Here is a 22793-nt window from a genome sequence, read left to right on the forward strand (position 1 = left end):
TTAAAGAAATCACCTTTTTTTTTCTAATCATCTTTAATCTGACTCCAAAAAATTCTCTCTTTTCTTTAAGCAACGATTGACAATTCATATTTTCCACTGAACTCTTGCTGAAAATTTGAATTACATGTTATCTTTTCTTTATTATCTTTTCGTCAATCTTATTCTGTGATTTCATTGATTTGAATTCTTTTTGTAAGAACTTGTTAAAATTTGAATTCGCTTTGCCTGAACGTGGGGACTGAGGATTGAGAAAGCACAACATAATTTTTCTCCGGAGTAGTTGGACACTTACAAGTGAGTTTTTGTTTCCTTAGCATATTTTTTCTTCAATAATTTCTTTGAATATTCAAGAAAATATAAATTTTTTTTTAATATTTTTTTCAACGTTCTGAAGATGGATTCATCGTTTATAATTTATAATTACTAATTTAATAAGTGAAATCAATTAATTGTAAAAATGGGTTCACTGTTCATAATTTATAATTACTAATTTGATAATTGAAATCTACTAATGGATTTGATTCATTGAATTTTTACTAACCTCTAACTCTCTTTTCATTGATTGGTGATACACGGGTTTTTGAAGAATCAAGATTGATTTAATTCCTGTTACTGTTGTATTTGCTGAAAGAAAATTTTCAAAATTGAAGTTATTAAAATCTTATTTATGATCAACCATGTTACAAAAACGATTGAATGGATTAGCTTTGATATCAATTGAGCAAGACATTTTAAAAAATATTGATTACGAAAGTTTAATTAGTGAATTTGCTTTTAAAAATGAAAGAAATAATATTTTTACATGATTTGTAGCATTTCAAACTTTACACTTGACTTGATTTATATATTTGTTTCAAGGTTTGCTTATATAGAATTGCACGAAGATGTTAGTGGTTTGGATGGTTCTTTGTTGATGACACATGAATTTTGATGAAGTTCGAGAGATGCTTTTGAACTTTATTTATGTTTTTCTTGTTTGTGTATGTTGAAAAAACAAATATTTAAATATCATATTTTTACAATGAAATAATATTATTGAAATAATTTTTTTTTTTACTCTATGTTGTTAATCACTTGAAGGGGGCATCATTTTAAAATTTCGCACAGGGCATCCAAAATCTCAGGGTCGGCTCTGTGCGTTGCACGATTATTGTATTTAATGTGTCTTTATTAGCATGATGTAAAGATTTTAGTTTTCTTAGTTGATTATGCTTTTAAAGTTTGAATTAAATTTTTTGGCATGAATCTTCTCCGCCAATTAGTAAAAATTAGATTTAAAATTGTGGGAATATAAGTAAAAGATTTAAAATTAGATTTTTTGGCACTGCTTTCGTGCAGGGAGTGTGGGGACTCCCTGCAAGGGGACCCCGCACACAGTCATTTCTACCCCCATTACCTTGCTTTCTCTCTCTTTCTTACTGTATTGAGGGTGAATATCAAAGGACGGTAAAGGAGAGAGAGTTGGTGTATGAAGGAAAGAATGGAGTGGGCGTAAATCTTTTACATCATTCACTGGCACACAATTTAGATTGCCCAGCATTTGTGTCTTTCCCACTGCCCAATGCATGCATGTTCATCTCATCTTCTTCATTTAAGCTAGCATTTAGATCAATGGATTCATTATTTTCTCCAAACACATCGCTTGAATTAGAGGCTTTACCCCACATATTATTATATCTCCCTTCATCCGTATCAGTATCACAAAGGAGCCCTCTTCAGAAGAAGGAATCGAATTAATTGAAAGAGAACTCAAATCTGCAAAAACCATTCCCACCATTGAAGAACCTAAAGAACAAGGATGAGGAGTTAAATGACAAGCGAATGAGTTACCATTTGTGCTATTTGGTAGATATATAACGAATTTATTTACCATTTTTATTTTTTCTTTTCTTTTTTGATAAATTGTACACTGTTACAAGGTGATCAACTTCATGATCAGATGAAAAGGGTATACAAATAAAGATTTAGGAAGATGAAAGGTTTGACAGATGGTGAAATGAAGGGAGCAACCGAGTTTCCGCCGTAGGACTATGAAAACTTGGCAGCAAAAAAGTGTTTCTAACAGAACCCTCCACATAGACTTCTCCTTGCGGAGTCCCCGAACAACTAGTGCGGAATTCCCGTACAGTCTCCCGTGAAATCAACCCTTTCTTTTAAATCTTTGATTTTTAGTATGCTCGAAAAAATCAAAGCTAATATCAAAATTTGTTTAACATTTTAATATTTCATTTGGCGCAGATAAAAATATAAAAGGAAATAAGTAGTTCAAATAAATTTCATTTGGTAGAAGGTATAATTCACTTTATTTAAAGAAAATGACTTATATCTAATAGCAAAATGAACAGTATTCCAAAAACTTACATAGAAGCTGTTTTCCTTTGTTTGATTTCCATCATCTAGCACTGTAATCATCCAATTCACAGAAAATTCCGTCACTGACGCATATATTTGCACGGTTAGTTATGCATTAACTTTTATATACATAAGAATTGATAATTTAAAAAGTTAGAAAAATACAAATTTTTTAATCATCTAATTCAGAGAAATGCTAAAACCCAATCTAAAAATGCACTCACAATATATTGTAGCCAAGTAGAATATAAATTTTACACACAGATTTTAATAGTTTAAAAGAATTAGAGAAACATAAATTTAGCATTAAACCAATAATATACCTCTCATTCACACAAAAACACAAAATTGTGAATAGAACAAAAATTATAATTATCAGATAAAATCGAGGATATACCTCTTTATTCACTCGAAATCAAAAATTTTGCACGTAGAATCTTGAATAAACAAAATCATAATCTGAAAAAAAGGCATGCCAAGATTTACCTCTCTATTCACAAGGATTTTGCACGAAGATATTAATCACAGAAAAAACGAGAGAAGAATTGAAGAAGAAGTGAGAGAAGAAAATGATGATGATGATGATGATGATGAAAGCTTGTGTCTGGATTTGCGTGAGGAAATGGCTTCACCATCATTTTGAGTAAGAAAAAATAGGTATGACTGATATTTACAGTGAAATTATTGTTTAGCTATAGTAGAACTCCAAACACTATTGCAACCACAATGAATTTTATTCATTTTTCTATAAGTAGTTAGAAATTCATTTTGATTTTAATATTTTATAATTACTCCCGTTGATACACGGCTTGGCAAGCTTCTTACATTCTTTGTAAATGGTTCCTGATGATGACTAACTTCACTTTGTCATTTCTTGTCATATTTCTTTAACTTTATTTTCTCATTTTCATTATTGAGTCGAGATGATCGTCAAAGTAGAGCCTTGATCGAGCCAAGGCTAATTCATTGATCGAGGGGTTGTCCCTTTTTCGTCGGCCCCTAGACTTTGTCAATTTTTATTCTCACATACAACAAATATTAAGTCCTTAAATTTTTATACTCGAAATATATACAAAATGTTACTAGCGTTTCGATGCTCAATTACTGCAAATTTTGAATAACTTGACTTTAATACCATTTTTGGGATTTATAGATAAATGCAAATATACTATAAAATCCTTTGAGACGTGTATGTACAGGTTCTTATAGAATAATCGAGTTTGTATATAAAATTATATACGTATCATTTCTTAATGAACGTCTTATAAGTTGTGGCTTTTCTAATTCAATCATGATATGTGTATATTCTTTTTGATATCACAGTTGACATTGTGTCTTGTGATTGGACAATTTTTTTTTTTTTTTTAAAAACGCACTTTTTCGCCCCAACACTTTTTGAATCCCACGGATTTCTACATCTATCTCGAATGCTAGTTTGAAAACGCATTTCTCGTCATATATATTTAAATAGAATAATGCTATGTAACTCTATTGAAGTTACAATCCTAATTTAGGTGACATTAGATGATTGGTTAAATGAAAGGTAAAATTAAATCAGTTATTTAATTCTATTTATCAATTAATGTCATATTAGTGCCACCTATACTGGAGTTGCAATCCTGGTAAGGCTAAATAGCATTACTTATTTAAATAATTTAACTCTTCTATAATAAAAAAAGAAGAAAAAATTAACTAAAATAAAGTAACTTGATATTCCCCGTATTGAGTCAGTCATCAGAAGCAACACGTGGAAGTCCCACTAACGTCATTGATAGAGTCAACCCAAACATGTGAAAATCCAAAGCAACAAGGTTACGAAAGCTATAGAAATCGACGTCCTTGTTTGGGCCAATGTGCCACTCAACCAGATATATGTTGAAACCGTGACGAATGGTCTATGCCGAAATCCTCATATTTGAGACTTGTTGAGGCTCTGAAAGATGAGGCTAAAGTCCTAATAGACAAGGAGGTTGTGACCTGCTGAGGTTTTGAAAGACGAGGCTAAAATTCTAAGAGATGAGGAGACTGTCACATCTGCCAACTTGACGAATATCTTTGTGAAAGATTGATCAGACATTTATTTTATCTTATGTAAGGAATATCAACGTAGAAATATAGGGTATTTGACCGTTTATTAATGTAATAAATGCATGTGCTAGAATGATGTAATGTGTAGAAAAAGGAAGTAAGACCAAGTGGTTCGGATCCAACGACGACCACGTCTTCCCCAAACTTTATATATACCCTTTCCTTAGAGAAAAAAGAAATATGTGTGGAACAATAGAAACAATACACATAGAAAGAGAAAAAAGGAGAGAAAACTCATGAAGAAGAAAAATGAACGAGTATGTTGATTTTTGGCACATTTTGGAGAGAAAAATAAACACCACTACATACATTTCAAGCCATTGGATCTCTAATTCGTTTCATTTCCTTTCTATTCACGTGCAACTATTCCAAGTATGTCAAAGCGAAATTATATTCGTGTATCTTCAAGTTTTCCGATCACTTTAGCCAGCATTTGTTGACCGCATTTGGAGGTCAACATAACTTATTCAAGGGGTAAAAAACGCCACATTGAAATGAGTAATAGGGGGGTTTAAGAAACCACGTGTCTCATTACCTTCCAGACATCGAGCCCAAAAAACCAGGACTCTTAGAACTGTAATCTGCACATGAGCACAGAGTTTTCCAATTCGTAAACCCATTTACACAGTGTTCAACAATGACTTCCATGGCTTTTTCTTCAGTTTTTGCATCACCTTTACATGTTTTGCCACGAGCCAAACTGCAGTGTAGTACAGGTTCTTATTTTATGCCTATTCTAAAAGCTTCATCCAAATTTGGGTCCTCCAAATCCGCATTTTTTCGACACGGGTTCTCAGTTCAGTCCTCAAATATTTATGGGCTTGTCTCGAAATCTCGATCTTTTCCTATGGTTTATGCCAGAGCTGCCACTGAGAAGTCTATTCATGACTTCACCGTAAAGGTAATTTTTTTTTTCCAGTGGTTTTATTGATAGGTTTTGCTTAAATACAGGATTCTGATTTATTTCTGGATATTAGTTAAATTGTTCATTTGATGATTGTGTGTTAACTTTAATTGTCGTTCTACTGAAGTTTTAATTTTATGTTGAATGGATGAATAAATTGCGAATAAGTATGAACATATTAATTCTTTTTGTGGAAATGAATATCTATGAAATATCTAAGATTTTATTTTGTTGTTACTTCAAATAATCATATTAAGGTATCCAATCATTTCGGAGCGAAACTTGGGCAATCTCAAGAACTGTGCTTTGCAGTATGAACTTCCTTCCAAGAAAGTCGTATTAAATCAATGAACATTGATTATTTTTTAACAGATTGGTTCTCAGTATTTAATTGTTTTATTCTGGATTTTCATATAATCAAGCTTTATGTTTCTTGTGTTGTGTTGAAGATGAATTTTCAAATGCCTCTGATGTAGACAGCACATTGAAAATTAAATAGGTGGAAGCTTTTGATTTTATCTTCCTCTCTATTATATATTGCATTTTTCTCGATTTAAGAGGATTGATTAACTACTCGTTCGTTGTGTATATCTTGGCGTTAACACAATGTTATTCGTGAAAACAGGATATTGATGGTAATGACATCTCCCTGAGCAAATTTAAGGGAAAGGCTCTCCTAATTGTGAATGTTGCTTCAAAATGGTGAACTTTCTGCCATGATCTATATGTAGAGGTATAAAGTAGGCCATAACAGTTAGAAACAACCTACTTTTCTTCAACCTAAACTGGCTTTACAATGAGCCTGTGCCAGACCAGACAGGTGGATATTGTTCATGGCACGGCACTGCCACAAGCCCAAACTTTATGATGTGTCGTGCAAGGCCATCTTAATTGGGATTTTGGTTTAATATATCATTTTCATTCAAATAAATCTGTATTTTTCTAGTTTACTGATATATTTATTAGAAAATTTTTATATTAAGATATTAGTTGAACTAAAATGAGACAAATACAAATTAGAGTAATATGATAATTTTGTTGATTTTGGAATTACACATTGATGTACCAGTTGCTCATTAGATAAGACCAAGTGGTAATGGGCCTACTGATGCTGGTCTGGAACAATCCGAAGTGAAACGCATATAGGGCTGTGCTGGGACATGTCTGTACTGAGTGCATGCAGTCCCACCCAAACCAATCAACTTAATATTTCTATTTATATGCCCTTGAGTAACTATGGGTATCAACTTGTTATATTATATACTCGTAGAGTCTGGATCTTGTTCCTAAGAGTACATTTTATGTCATAAAATACTTGGTGGTTGACATGATTGTTTTATTTTTGATTCAGTGGTTTAACATCATCAAACTACTCAGAGCTTTCTCATGTTTATGAGAAGTACAAAACTCAAGGTGAGATTGCTTGATTTAGATCTCATAAACTCACTTTTAAAGTTGTTTGTTTCATACTAATATTGCGGTTTTCCGATACTTAGGGATGTTAATCAGTCATGTTTAGAGCAAAATTGTCATGTCAAACGCTCCACCAAAGGGCAACTGGCCAAATATACCATTTTTTCTGACGTTCTAACTAAACATTTATCCTCAACTCGGAACCAAACCAGTTCCATGTGGACGAATTGTGGTTGGTTTTGTTCTCTTTTAATTTAGCACCACTTTTACTTCTTCGTTCTTGACAAGTTCTCGTCTAACTGGCCTTGTCGAACATCCTTTTTTCCCCTTTGTGTTTTTCTGCATGGATTGGCTTATCAGGGAAAGAGAACATGCTTGACGCTATCACAGGGCGCAGGAAGGTTGGAGGGTGTTTTTTTTTTTTTTTTTTTTTTTTAACTATATCCACGAATATTTTACGAGAAAATATATAAGCAAGGGTTATTTATTGAAACTTTCGGTGTTCACATTCTTTTTCTTTTACAGCCCCGTAAATTTTGGTTGTATTGAACTATGAGGACCAATAGCAAACATTAAAAGGAAAAGTAATTTTAATGGAAACAAGAAGGGGTTTACAAGTGTATTCATATTGGTATTAATTTGGTCAGCCAGCCTTTATTTATTTATTTTTTCAACTTTTAATTGGCAAAATTATGTGTGTATTTGTTTAAATGTTAGGACTGACTTTAGCATTCTTCATCTCCTTTTGCCACCATATTGCAGGATTTGAGATTCTAGCTTTTCCCTGTAATCAGTTTGGTGGCCAAGAGCCAGGATCAAATCCAGATATTAAGCAGTTTGCATGCACAAGATTTAAAGCAGAGTTCCCGATCTTCGACAAGGTTTTTCTGTTGTTCTCCTTTGTGCACCTTTTAAACAAATTGTTATGAAACGACGACTAATAATCAAGCCAAAACAGGTTGATGTGAATGGACCCAGTACAGCACCAGTTTATCAGTTCCTGAAGTCAAATGCTGGAGGATTTCTAGGAGATTTGATTAAATGGAATTTTGAGAAATTCCTAGTGGATAAAAATGGTAAAGTGGTCGAGAGATACCCACCAACAACGTCGCCTTTTCAAATAGAGGTAAATTTTTTTCCTTGTGCTGCCAAATATATATCCATTTTTTTTCAAAGAAAGCACTGCCCTTTTAAAGTTTTTCTCTTTCATGTTTGTTTGTTGTTGTGCTTTTTTTCCCTCTGCTGATTGTTGGTGATTTTCTTGATGAAGGTGCGCCTAAAATGCCGTGATCTAGGCTTTATTGAATAATTTTCTTAAACAGGCCTGTTGAGAGGTTTTCCCCGTTTCTTCTTTCTTTTGCCATGGACCACCTATTTGTATTTGCTTGAACTATAACTGAGAAATTAGATACGTTTTGAAACTTAAATGTAAGCTTTCCTCATAGGTCACCTCTTCCTTCACTAGAGGACTGTTGGACTTAGAATTGGCAAACGTCTTTAAAAAATTTATCATGAAGGAGTACATTCTTTACGGAAAATACAGAGCTGTATGCTATGCTCTCTCATGTTCCTACACTAATAAAAAAACTAGGACTGAATATAAGTTATGGATCCAACAGAATGTGTGAATAATAAGTGGATAATAGCTATGGGTTCTACGAAATGTGTGAATAAAAAGTATGTACCCCGTCTAATAAAGATGCTTGCTTCCATTTTCGCACTGATTAAGAAAATATAATTAATATAGTTGGAAATATAAATTTTACTTTCATTTTTCCTAATATACCCCCGTATTGAATAATGGTTGGAAATACGAGTACTTCATATTTATTGATCACAAGAGACATTAAGAAAACTAAGAAATCAACTATATTCTCAACGAGGAAGTAGCCTATAATTTGGGACAAAGGAAAAAGGAAAAGCAAACTTATCTTTGTGGGACGGAGGGGGTATAATTTAAGCTTTACCAAACATGCACTAAAGGTCCTTAACCTCAATTGATGGTCTAAGAAGAAACTAGAATCTTCTTGAGTGATATCTTGCTGGGTTACTGTTGAGGCCAAGTCAGAAAGGCTTTGATGACTCAAGGTTTATATTAGGAAATAGAGTTAGGGGAAGAGGGGACTCATCAACCTCGGAATACCACTTCCTCTTCCCTTCTCGTTATTATGTAAAAGTTAAACGAGATGTTACTTGTCATCTTGGGCTCAGCATTTTGAGCCACTAGTTTAGGCAACAAAATCTTGAATATATTTCTGAATTGTTCAACTTCTGTACAATAGCTACTGATGAGGATGAATGTATATCTACCCTTATTTTTTCTGTTTTTTACTTTCTCTACTTCACCTTTCTTTATTTCCTCAATTTCATTGTTTTCATTTCTCTACAAATCCATTCATTAACCATTCACTCTGCTCTAGTAATTTTGAACTGTTATCTGATTTCAGAAGGATATTCAGAGGCTGGTTGCAGCATAAATTCTTCGGGCTCGCATGAAATTTCACCGCATTTATCTTAGGATATGCAGTGGTTACTGTTCTAAGTTGTTTCTGTACATCTTATACAATGTATTGCTGTCATAGAAATAAGACTATAAATATTTGAAAATCCAGAATTTATTGACTTCTGTTTCTTGTCAATATTAAAGAGAAAATTGATTTAAATAAATTCCCCAACATAAAAGAGGAGATAAAAAAAAATTTATTGCATTTTCAACTGCTTTCGATTTACTGGGAGTAATTTTACAAATGGTCACTGAAGTTTTGTACAAAATTCTAAGTTGGTCCTTAAAGAATTTTCTAACCTAGTTGGCCAGTGTTTGGTGGGAATTAAAATCTAATTTTCAGTAGATATTAATAAAAATCGATCAAATATATGATTGAAAAGTTGTGAGTCTAATGAAGTGTATAGTTAAAATTAATCATTGATTTTGATTTAGTTAAAATTTCAATATAATATTTAGCCTTTTTTGGGTATCAATTTTTTGAACTTATTTTTTCTCTGAATTTATTTTCAATCACACATTTAATGAGATTTATAAGTTTTATCAACTTTTCAACGATGCATATAATCAAGTTTTATTATTATTATTATTATTATTATTATTATTATTATTATTATAACAACAATATGATTTTTAGTCAAAGCTTAAATTGAAACTTTCAAAAAAAAAAAAAAAGTACATTAAAATACTAATATATTTGTCTTAGTACAAGTTTAGCCCCCGCTTGGTAGAAATCAAAATTTAATATTTAATATAAGTTAAATTCAACAATTAATTTTAGCAATATATTTCATAGGATCGTCCACTTTTAAACCGTACATATCATTGACTTTTTATTAAAAAATTGATTTTAATCCCTACCAAACAAAGACTTAAACCGATATACTATGAAACAAAGTGACTAAATTTGCAAACAAATCAAAGTTGAGTTCTTGACGATACGGAATTGAAGATCAGTGAACAAATTGCAAGAAAATGAAAATTCAGTGACTTGATTGCATAAAATCGAAGGTGAGTGACGCGACACATGCTTATAATTTTTGGGATAAAATTAACGGTATATAATTTCGTGTGCCGAATGGTACCCTCTCACATGAGGGTGAGATCCACTTGAATAAAATATTGCAGTGGACCCCACCATGTGAGAGGGTGTACACCATTCCATACACCAAATTATGTACCTTTAGCAAAACTCTAATTTTCGTGATGGTATAGAAATCCGATTCGTATTCTTCCTTTCAGGAGATCGAGTTCTCTAGTGGAGGTATCCCTCTTCGCTCTCTGCACAAAAAATCCAATTTTGAAGAACTTAATGGATGTGATGATATTTTTCAAATCACGATGAATCTTTTCTTTTTCTTTTTAAAATTCTTGGTGAATCATTTTTCGTCATTGTTCTATAATTGTGTGTGCACACCATTTCCACTGGTTTTAAAACAGTGACCTTATCATTTAATGTCACCTCACATGAGAATTATTTTCAGTTTGTACATACAGAATGACATCCCAAAATATGCTTCTAATTCTTAATGACTAAAACGAGCTCAACCTCGTCCTTAAATTTGAGCACTTCCATTGTATGCATGGGCATTAACCTTTTGATTTCTATTTATGTAAACTTGTATTAACTTTTATTTTCAGTACGTTTGATTACGCTTAAAAATGTGGGAGAAAGTATGTCACTCTTGATGCTTCTAAAAAGAAGTGCTCAGACAAATTTTCTCCCTTTAAGCCATTTCCAACGCTGCACCAAATTTTACACCAAATTTTGCACTAAACTAAAATTCATCTCTAACCATTACACCAAAATTTGCACCAAATGAACAGTATTTCACCATTTTTTCCCTTTTTCTATTCTTAATAATTTATTTATTTGAAATATTATTTATGTAATTATTTTATAAATACGTATAATACTAAATAAATAACTATGCTAAATTAAGAAAAAGATTAAATTCATTAATAAATATATAAAAAAAAAATAGTACAATTAATAAAAATACTACAACAATGAAAATATTAAATCATGCCATTAAAAAATAGTGTAATACATTTCGAATTAGGATATTACAATATTACGAAATCGAAATATTATTGCAATATACTTATCAGAATTCATATCGTTTTCTTTAAATAAAATTAGATTATCGTATGTATGTCGTCGTTTAATATATTTCGTTTTAACTTTAATTTTTTTTCTTCTTTTAATTAATTAATTCATTGATTATTATTTTTCATATTTAAAATTTATTTTAAATGTAAATAATAATATTAATAATTTATTGTATTAAAAAATATATAGCACAAATAACACAAATACCCTTGATCAATTTGTTTGAAAAAGGAAAAGTTAGGGCAAAAATGATATTATACACTTTGCATCATTCGCACCAAAATGGTACAAAATTTGGTGCCCCATTGGAGGAAATTTGCACCAAAATTTGGTGCATTTTGGTGAAATGGTGCATACATTGGAGATAGCTTTAGCTCATTATATGATTGATTCGTTGGTCTACTCCTAATATTCTATTTCATTTTGAACCCTTTACCTTACATATAGAGCTCGTCAAAGCCCTATTATGCATATAGAGGAATAAGGCTATAAAATGATCGACTGTATTAGATTTAAAAAAGAGTATGACTCAAATTTCATGTGATTTGGAAATGTAATTCATGGAGGAAAGCCTAGATAATTTTGGTTTAAAAGTCCAAATTGGTTAGTTGTTCTCCTCTTAAATGTTCCAGTCCCCGAGCTGGAAGAGGGATGTGGGGTAGAAGAGTGGGGGTGGAGTGGCTCTTTTAAGATACGTTAGATTAGACTTTGGAGACATGATACAAATGGCTCGGTAAAGTGAAGGTTAAGAACATTTTTCAATGTTAATGTGCACTAAAATATTATAATATAAGTTAAAATAAATAATATTTATAAAAAAGATTCTATTCCATTGCATTATGTCTAAGAATATGTCTAGTAGAACAACGAAGTTTGGAACTTATTACTATTTAATATTTCTCCCTTTTTCTTTGGTTTCTTATTTTTTCCTCTTCCATTTACTCTCTCTCTCTTTCTCTCCCCCCTATTAATATAAACTAGAGATAAAATTTGAATTGTAGACGAAACCTAGTAGACATTAATACAACATAAAGTGTTAGCTCTAAGGATCATTGTAATTGGCTTTGATTTCATATTTTGATAGGAAATAGAGATAATAAGGAAATAAGGATAGGGTGGCTTCTTGATCATATCGAAATTGAGACTTACAGATAATACTCGAGGCGACAAGGAATAGGTGAAAACAAAATTTTCACTTAGAAATGGACAAGCATATAAATGTTAATGATGCTACATTATCTTTTGATTTACGTTGAATGCCAAGATTTTTGGTCTTTACGCGAACCCAATTGATATTAAAATACTGAATTTAGGGGAAAAATATTTAAAAACATGACTTCTTGTATTGTAACAAGATGATCAAATGTAATTTAAATGAAAGTTTTTTATTTTGAAGTCAAATATTCGATTATTTTTCTAATTGGATATAAGTATTACTCATTCCGTCCCATAAATATAGTCATATTTCTTTTTTCCCACAAATTAAGAAAATTTAGTTAATATAGTTGAAATAATAAATTTTACTATCATTTTCCCACATATACCCTTACATTAATGCAATCAATATTCTTGATAATTAAATTATATTTGTGATAACAAAGTATATTAAATGGGGGCATATTCGGAAGCTAAAATATTAACTACACTCCCAAATAAGAAACAAGACTATAATTTGGGACAGACAAAAAAAGAAAATATAACTATCTTTATGGGATAGAGGGAGTACATTATTTGAAAAATCTCAATCTAAACACTACATCTAGGGTTGGACAAAACCGACACACCCCAATTAAAATCGACAAGACTCGATCAATTTAGGTTGCTTTTTCTCAGTAAATTGGGTTGAATTCGAGTTTGATAGTCAAATTTTAGGTCTAGTTAAAGGTTACCGAATAAAAAAATATATTAAAAAGTAATTTAAAAAACCTTAAACCATAAAAATCATATTTTCAATTGGAAAAAGCCTTAGGTACAGGGATTTCCTTATAGACTTGCTTTCAGAAATTAATGCATACGCACAAGATTTTCAAGAGGGAAAGTCACGGATAAGAAAGAAAGGATTTCTTAGAGTAATAAGACATGGAAGTAAACTTTGCCATGTGAACATTCGGTTCATGTACGAGTCTGGATGTGATCTCCAACTAAGGTGCATTGTTACATTTCTTCTATCATAAATGTACAATATCGTAACAAGTAATATAGTAGATCATTGAGTCCGAATTATCATTTCTACAAGAACTATTCTTCAATACTTAATTTACTATTTTTAACTCCTATTTGACGAAAACAAATAAGAATTGTGATTTGTTGTGATTTTTTTTTTTTAATCATCTAACTACGTGAAAATAGCATAAAGTACACGATGATTGATTTAAAATTCAAATATGGAATGGATATTATGGTATAGAATTTTCATCAATTAATTACCTTTAAATCTTAATTCAAAATTCATAAATCTAGTGAAATATTTGATCGAATTCTTCTATTATATTCAATTTACCCTACTCGAGTTCTAATTGAGCCTATTTAACTAATTCAATTACATATCTCTATGTGAATCAATTTTAGTTAAACGCACCATTTGTTCTAAGAATCCATATAACGGCCATAATAGTTAGTATACGTATTTCTACCCATTATACTACATTACTGAATTTTAATAGGTGTTCTAAATCTAAAACTCATCTTTCAATTCATAATAAGTTCACAAAACTATTGAATTATTGATCAAGTAATTCAAAGTATTAAACATATAATTAAAATCAACACATGTATATAATAAAAAAAATTGAATCTTGAATAAAAGAAATAAAGAGTTTTAAAAGATTATATTTTTTGCCTAATGAAAAGTTTAGCTACTCATAATATTAGAAGAAAAATAATTAACAATATTGAAGTACATCATCGGGGTATTGAATTGATATGTGGAGAAGTGGATGGATCTTGTACCAAGTTCCTCTTCTTGCATCAAATCTTGATTCCAAATCCAAGCTTTTGATTTCTTGTTTTTCTCCTTTGATTTTGCTATTTCAATCTCAAATGTATTCTTGTGTATATCAATGTGTGGAACTCCTTTCAAGAACCCCTCATCTTGTATTTATACTTCCCATAATGTATTTCTCGAATTTAGAGTTTTCATGGGCATTAAAAGGGACAAAATCGGGCCCTACTCCTCATCAGGTGGCACTCAGGCACCATGGAGTGGTTCCGTATTGCTGCAACATTATGCTAGGTGCCATCTTTCGGGAAAAATCCAACATTGTACCTCTTTCAGTATTTTTATTTTACATTTCTCTCTCGATATTCGATTGAGGCGATTCAAATTGGGTTGTAAAGATAACTTAACAACTACAACTTTACTAGATTAGCTCTTTTTCAATTCGAATTTTTACTAGGCCAAAAATGAGTCTCAATCTTCGACTAAAAATTTGGACCATCATTGTGCGGTTGAAAATTGATTTGTAAAAATATTTTGCTCATATTACACTCATTTTGGCTTCTAATTATATCCAATTAAGTCCTAGCATTCTCGAATCTTCATCGTGAGGTCTAACACAACTTTGAAGTATTTATACTTTAGTCCCCAAGCTTTGAATTTTGCCATTTTTCTCCAATTTTTTATTCTCTTTTTTCAATTCCACTCCCATTCATCGAGTTTCACCTAATAAATGAAAAAAAAAAATTAGGTTATAATTGTTCAAAAGAACTATTATATGTTTGTTTGAGTTTCGACCTTAAATTTGGTGTTCGTTGCCCACCTCTAATTTGTGATGGAATCCATTGACTACATTGATGAATCACGGGGTTACCTTATGATATTTAATATATATATCCCGAGAAGCTTTCTTTCCATTCAATTGCAAGTTCTTTCTAAGTCAACTTAACAACGAATTCCTTCGCTTGATATTGAATTTTAAGGTGCTTTCAGAGGTACTTAAATTACTAGAAACTAGATCTCCGCCTTCATTGTTCTTTATTTCTTTGATAATAGAATTCCCCACTGGTGACATCGATTGTACAAGTCATTGAAGAGGGCTAGATGAGTGAAATGAGGTAGAACGGTTAATCGACAAAACTATATTGGAATGATGAGTGCCTCTCGAGGCATAACTCAGTGGTGCAAACGATAGGAGTGAGATAGTCTCAATCTTGTTGGCAACCGCAGCGTAAGGGTTCGATTCCTGAGATATGTAATTGGACTCTTTGTGGACACCAGTATACGGGCAAGCTCTTGTTCCTTGACTTGCTGGAGCACATCCCCCGATTTACCTCCCTCACAATATTCTAGAAGCGAGGTGGTGGGGGCAAGGTTGGGGTTCAACCTTTATTGGAATGATGAGTACATCACAATATTTTCATTTTTAGTTTTTATTAGATTAGGAATATAATTGTAAATTTATTGTGATGGATTTATTAAAAATATATTTTAAATGTGGTGTGATTATAATGTAATATAGTAAGCAAATTTTGTGGTGTTAATATAATTACCCTTATTTAAAATGTAATTTCCCTTGAAATGCAAAACCTTTAAATTTTATAATTGTCAATTTTATCCCGAGGAGGCAGAAAGCAATTTTCAACAATCTCCTGACTGTTTTAGCAAAAGCATTAATCACATTTCCGCCGTGCACGGACAAACCACCGGGCGCCCTGTCGGTTTCCAACGACTTCTGCCGCCAACCACTTCCCGCAAAGTATCCAATGAGTTGCATCCTAGGAGGAAAGGACAAGCTGTGACGTTACCCTCCAATCTTTTCCCCCACTTCTTAAATTCTCTTTAAATATTTAGGAATATAATGTTTGAAAAACACACCGACTTGACAGTAAATAATTGAGTGTTTGTTGTTTTTAATTTTTAAACAATTCAATCATATGTTGACAAATGCTCACACTATTTTGAACCTATTTTTTAGCCTGTTTGTATAATATAATTCAAATATTTATTCATAACTTCAAAGATTATTTGCGCATTTTTCAAAATTCTAGAATTTATCTCATATTGAATGGTCGTTATAAAGAAAAATGATAGAAAACGATGTTTTAAATAATAATTTTTTGAGAAAATATGTTATTAAAGTATGAAAAAAATTTAGTTTTACTTACAAAATATTTTACTATGTGAATATGTGGTTGAAAATATGTATGTGAAATAAAGAAATTTTGAAGTAAAGAGAGTCAAATATGGGCTTAATCCTAGGTCCCTGTATGGTGAGGATTAAAATCAGACTTTTAGTAAATTTTGATAAAAATTAATGAAATACGTGATTGAAAAGTTTTGAGTCCCATAAAATATGTGGTTAAAATTAATTGTTAACTTTGACTTAATTTCTACCCTATGGGGCTAAATGAATTTCATATTAATTTGTGTTCGAAGAGTTTGTACAATATTTGACGGTTCTAAATTTGTTTGGTCGAACTTCATTTTTATTTGTGTCTGGTCGACATCTTTATCAAAAAGAAAACAAACATGCTTTGAATGTGTTATTTAAAAAAATTTAAATTAAGAGTCAGTTTGAAATACATTATCGTAGAAAAAATAGTTTTAAATATTGATTTTTAAAAAAATATATGGTTAAAAAATACGGAATTTTTTTTTTTAACATATAGAACATAGTTTTAATATCCGTCAATTCATATAATTATTTAAAAAACTTGTGGTGGTGCAAAAGGCTTGTGCGTATCCATAGTGGATTAATTATAATTAAATGTCCATTAATTAAGAATATATGCTTCGATCATTGTGTTTACTTTATCCTCTTCTCCACATAAAAAAGGTTAAAGTTTGATGGTAGCTTTAAATTTATGCATCATTTTTCCTTATTTTGTCATATCCACAATTATATATAAACTCAAATCCACATCGAGCTGGCTGATCAAATTGATAGAAGCATATGATTTTTGTCATGTCCTCGGTTGTATGGACACAATTTTCGGGACAATGATGAAATTTATATTTCTAGGATAAACTTAGTGCACATGTCCCATTTTATAGAGTCTGTACAAGGCCTCACATGAGGTGGGTCTCATGCCCGCATCATTAAAACACTATTCCAAAAATGCCTACCCCTAGATTGTGAGGAGTTGTGAACCAACCTAACACTGCAGCTTCGTCCATATTTAAAAAAAAGGTTGAACTCCAACCTTGAGAATCCCAATCGCTCTGCCTCTAGAGTTTTGTGAGGAAGGTAAATCGTAGGATGTGCCTCAACAGGTCAATGAACAAGAGTTGCCTGTACACTGCGCCTACAATGAGTCAAATTTCATGTCTCAGGAATCGAACCCCCACATTGCGACTGCCGACAAAACGTGAGATAACCTCACTCTTATCCTTTGCATCACTGAACCATGTCCCGGGGCCAGCTTCGTCCATATTTATATGGAGGACATGATTTGTCAACTCAAAGGAAAGAAAAGATGAATTTATAAGAAAATGTTATCCAAAAATAAACATTTCCAATATTGTATATATTTAATCTCGTCATAGAATTAACATTTTGTCCGGATCACAAAATTGCAAATCAAAATGATAAAAAGGAAAAAATAAAATAAAATAAGAAAACCCTAATGGACTTGTTCTTGGCTCACTTGGGATTGTAGGGTTTCTTCATCTTCTTGTTTTGGTTTTTCAGCAAATTCTTCATTTCTAATTTCCTTCTCTTTTTTTCCATTTCCAACTCCAAATAAAGAATCCCTACTCGACATGGGAGTGGCCAAGAAAGTTGGCTTAACATCACCAGCCATAATCACAACAATCTTCTCTTCAAAAGGCAGCGCGGCCATCTCCGTCTTGGCGTTTTCGCCTTTATGATCATCATCACCGGCCTCGACGTCTCTTTCACCCTCTCCCGCGCCATTCGTTTGGTCAGAGAGTTTCCAGTATGAACAGGCCAAGATCAAGAGAGCAAAAGCTATAAGTCCCAGCATCGCCGCCAGGCCGCCGAAGAGGTACGGCACTGGAGAGTGCCACGGGGAGCGCTGGATGGTGGCTGATGCCGGCGGAGTAAATGTTGTTTTTGCAGTTATTGTTGCTTCTGCTGCTGTCATTTTTGATTCTGAAGTCTTAATTACAGTTTTCATTTTTTATGGGAGAAAAAGAAGTACTGATGAAGAAGATGGAAATAGTGGAATTGTTTGAATTTGTGCTGTGGAGAGAGAGAGATATAATCAGATGTATTTATAGAGAGAGGAAAGGTTGTAGGGGCAGCGCTTTATGCTTAGGTCACTCATGGATTTGGCCTGGTTATGTTTAACAAAAGGAGAATGTCCTCTACCAGACATGTAAAAGGTTTAATAAAGGTCTCCTCTTTCATTTTCTTTCCCCTCGACGGGTCCTATGATTAAAAAAATATCTCAAAACTCTACTCCCACTTCGAACTGTGAGAGGGGGCTGCACTACTAGACCTCTTACAAGTAAGAGGTCTGATAGTGTAGCATGGTTCTTAACAAAAACACCATTGGAGGAGACTCTGATCCTATGCATCCGTATCAATGCTACTCATACAGGACTGTTGATAGGGTTGAAAATAGAGGGTTGGGGTGGCTTCACCTCAACCCTTGATTTGAATTTATGAAATTAAAGTCAAGGGCTGAGGTGAAGCCATCTCAACCCTTGTTTTTAACCCTGTTCACCACCGTGTGTATAGCATCTCTCATGCATCGGGTGTTGTCCCAACAAGTCCCGTCGCGTCGCATCCCGTTCCATCCAATCCCATTCGGTCGGGTTTAATTAATCGAGCAATTACATATTGGTCATCTTTCCCATATAGTAGCTCCATATGTTATTATAGCAAATTACATGTACCGATAGAGTTTTATCGTTTCCAATTTTTATAAATTTCATATTATAAACGTGCTTAATATTTAACCCTCCAATTTTTATAAATTTCATATTATAAACGTGCTTAATATTTAACCCATCAACTACATATCAGACATCTTTCCCATATAGTAGTTTCATATGTTATTATAGCAATTCCATGTACGGATAAAGTTTTACCGTTGCCTGTTTATATAAATTTCTTATTATAAATAAATGTTCTTGGGAGGTATTGCATTTCATGCGGAGTTGAGTTGACGCTTGCAGACCCGAATTCAATTAATACAGCAAATGAACGAATTATTCCAACTAATTGATTTAGTTTATTGTGACGATTACTTGTTACAATGACATGATTGTAGAATCTACACGTAGGGATCGCATTTTTTATTTTTCCCATTTGATGGTTAAAGGTTCCTAGCTAGCATTGCAATTGTGACTATAATAACAATTAAACTCGGACAGGAAGCCAGAAAACAGGCTGATTTGAATGTTTTTGATTGGATGTGTTTTTAAAAAATTTCAAATTGTCCAGTTGTTTGTTGACATGTGGTGCTCTTTTTTTACCCGGAATCCGTAGCATCTTTTTTATAATAATCACTATGAAGCCCAATAAACATAGAACTCTCTATAAAGAATATAGAATATATATCTACCCCAACGAACCGATTTTTGAAATTAAAAAGGTTTTATCTTTGAGCATACGATTTTGGTGCTGGCATAATTTAATACCACATAGATTATGTTGGCTGATAATCGAATTTTTGCCAACTTAAACAAAATGGATTATGAGTAGGATTAAATTCGATTTATTTAATTAATATTTATTGTGGATAAGCATCGTGCCTAAGTTCGAAAGTGATGCACTAAGAGATTCCAGCCACGAGTAGAGTTGATAAGGTATGAATAGGCTTGTGTTAATAGGCTTTGCTATGATTGATTAATATTAAAAAATAAAAATGAATTAGAATATTTTGTCGTTAGCTATCATGTGCAAAAGTAATTAGCATACCCAATGTAGCCTTTTTTTAACTTGTTTAGGAATTTACTGTAAACACTCAGCAATGTTAAAAAAATAAAAAATAAAAAATAAAAAATAAAAAATAAAAAAATCTCATTTATTATACAATTATGTTGTAAAAAATTTGACCAATTGATCATGAGTTAGAATTAGTAGAAGGTGGAAATTGCATTAATTGTCTTTAATCTTTAAGGAAAAAAAAAATAATTTTCACTCTTTTATTATAGTATCACAATCGACTGTCAACGATGATGTTATATACCTCGACAGGATTATGTGATAATGTTTTATGTCATGAAAGAAATTGATTATGTAACTATAATAAAATATAAAAAAAATTAAATTTTTATTGGAACAATATGTTGAGAATTGGTATCATATATATATATTTTTCCTTATGAAATGGAAACTTATATCCATCATTCTACAGGGGAAACGCACTCAGAATATCGAGTGAGTTTGGATGTGAGTGCATCATGTAAGAGAATGCAATCATGAAGCAAGATATGAATAAGAATAGAATTGTTGGTAAAGCCTCCATAAATTACAATTGGTTTTCTTTAGCTTTGTCTCATAATTCGCTTTATTATAAATGATTTCGGATTATTTGATAGAGTTTCCGTTTCTTATATAAGAGCTTTCTGATTAAATTATTTTATATTAACTTCCTCTAAGTATTTTTCAAGTCGGACAAAGTACTTTTAAAAAATTATTTAAATAGATTCAAAAGTAATTTCTTAGTCTCAAAATTCAGTTTTAACTTTTTGAAAATCTTGCAAACCAAAACCTTCATCTTGTTACGTTTTACCAATCTCTCTCTATTGGGATAATTAGCCATAGAAAACGTTTTTCAATTCCCATGCTTCGTTTTAATATAGAATTGAGAGTTTTATAAGATGGCATAAACATTTCATACGTTTTCTTGTAATCTACTTCCATCATGCTTGCATAACAAATGTACCATGCTACATGTTTGAACAAAGTACGTTTTACCAATCTCTCTCTATTGGGATAATTAGCCATAGCAAACGTTTTTCAATTCCCATGCTTCGTTTTAATATAGAATTGAGAGTTTTATAAGATGGCATAAACATTTCATACGTTTTTCTTGTAATCTACTTCCATCATGCTTGCATAACAAATGTACCATGCTACATGTTTGAACAATGTACTTCATAGAGGCGAGTAGTTTTATGAAAAAGGAAAATTAAAATCACGCTCATTGTAGTTTTGATCATATCCAATATTGTTAATTAAAATGCCCTTAAGGTTTTACATATTGAAAAATGAACCAACGCTAGTTTACAATTACAACCATAAAAATACAGAGAAATTGTATAAGACTCATACCGATCAAAACTAAAAGTTCTATATGATTTAGTAGGTATCGTATTACAACCTCATGCATCGACTACATATTCAGTGTCCATAAATATACATGTGCACTGTGAAAATACTATAGAATTTTAGCTAGGGTTGATACGAGTATTGTACACCGAATTGCAATTACATGCCAACTTTTATTCAAAGTGTTTGCATAAATAAAGATTTGAATCTAGCCTTCCAAATGGATACATCATAATTCCATTTAAGGGATCATCAAATGTTATTTCTTCTTAACATAAAACAGTTACAGCATTTAGAATCAAGCTCGTTGGTTCTACTTTAGTCACACCAAATTATTCTTTATCACTTAGGAGATTAAGATTAAGGTGAATATGTTCTTAGCTTTAATCACAAAAGTCAATGTTTTTTTATGGGGGTGCAACTAAAAGAATGTAGAGAAAGAAAGATACAAAACAATCTTGAGCATATCAAATCGGGCTAATTTAAGATTTTTATTGAGATATTTGATGATGCAAAATTCCATTACCTAAAATCGTGTCACGATAATTATTTTAATTTGTAAAGGATAAGGTGCCAATAAGTTACAAGAATTTAATTTCTATTGAAATTGATATAGATATCTATTAGAAATTGAGTCAATTGTTATGAATATTAAAGACGAGATAATGGGAACTATAAAAATGATAATCACAAGAACACAAGATTCACGTAAAAATTACGGGTAAACACGAAGAATTCACTATATCAAAAGTAAGGAGTTATAATATGTTATGTTGAATAACACAAGACTCTCACTTGATCTCTCTATCTGTGAGTCTCTCTCTATCAATTTAGATAGTCAAATATATGTAATACACCACATATTTATAATACAATCATACCTAACATACTAGGAAAATTAATACATGAAAAGTTTAATATATGGTAAAGTCTCAATATAATGGATAAAATCAATAATGGACTTTTTGAATTGAAATAGGAGTCCCAAAACTGGCCAAATCACAAAACCATAAAGATTCAAGTAAACTTGCCGCTTGAACGAAACCCTCACGGTCAAGCTTGCGCCTAGCATGCTACCAAGGTCCCTTTCTTTGCGCTTGAGCTCCTGATATGAGGTCAGGGAGTAGTTTTACAGCTACTTCTTTACCCTGTTTCATATTTATCATCTTTGACTCATTTTAGTCTTTTACTTCTCCAAGACTGCAAGTTTAAATTATCCGAAGACTTTATATCTTA

General features: G+C 31.8%; 2 protein-coding genes across 2 annotated transcripts; one reads left to right on the forward strand and one right to left on the reverse strand.

Moving 5' to 3' along the window:
• Positions 1–4920: 4920 nt before the first annotated feature.
• LOC111371812 (putative glutathione peroxidase 7, chloroplastic) lies at positions 4921–9390 on the forward strand. The gene is made up of 6 exons (XM_022993987.1): positions 4921–5341; positions 5970–6046; positions 6696–6757; positions 7520–7638; positions 7716–7883; positions 9205–9390. Exons 1-6 carry the CDS (start codon positions 5078–5080, stop codon positions 9232–9234), a joined length of 720 nt encoding a protein of 239 aa, XP_022849755.1. The 5' UTR covers positions 4921–5077; the 3' UTR covers positions 9235–9390.
• An 8416-nt stretch (positions 9391–17806) lies between these two features.
• LOC111371813 (protein GLUTAMINE DUMPER 2-like) lies at positions 17807–18651 on the reverse strand. The gene has a single exon (XM_022993988.1). It carries the CDS (start codon positions 18448–18450, stop codon positions 17935–17937), a length of 516 nt encoding a protein of 171 aa, XP_022849756.1. The 5' UTR covers positions 18451–18651; the 3' UTR covers positions 17807–17934.
• Positions 18652–22793: the final 4142 nt, after the last annotated feature.

The sequence above is a fragment of the Olea europaea genome, chromosome 22 (genome assembly GCF_002742605.1).
Source record: "Olea europaea var. sylvestris chromosome 22, O_europaea_v1, whole genome shotgun sequence".
Lineage (NCBI taxonomy): Eukaryota > Viridiplantae > Streptophyta > Magnoliopsida > Lamiales > Oleaceae > Olea > Olea europaea.

Bases quoted from the DNA above. Each gene is read 5' to 3' on its own strand.
- LOC111371812 (XM_022993987.1), top strand. From the start codon at position 5,078: ATGACTTCCATGGCTTTTTCTTCAGTTTTTGCATCACCTTTACATGTT. The intron at 6,047-6,695 runs GTGAACTTTCTG...TTTTTGATTCAG, and splicing joins GTGAATGTTGCTTCAAAATG to TGGTTTAACATCATCAAACT. The intron at 7,639-7,715 runs GTTTTTCTGTTG...AAGCCAAAACAG, and splicing joins AGTTCCCGATCTTCGACAAG to GTTGATGTGAATGGACCCAG.
- LOC111371813 (XM_022993988.1), bottom strand. From the start codon at position 18,450: ATGAAAACTGTAATTAAGACTTCAGAATCAAAAATGACAGCAGCAGAA.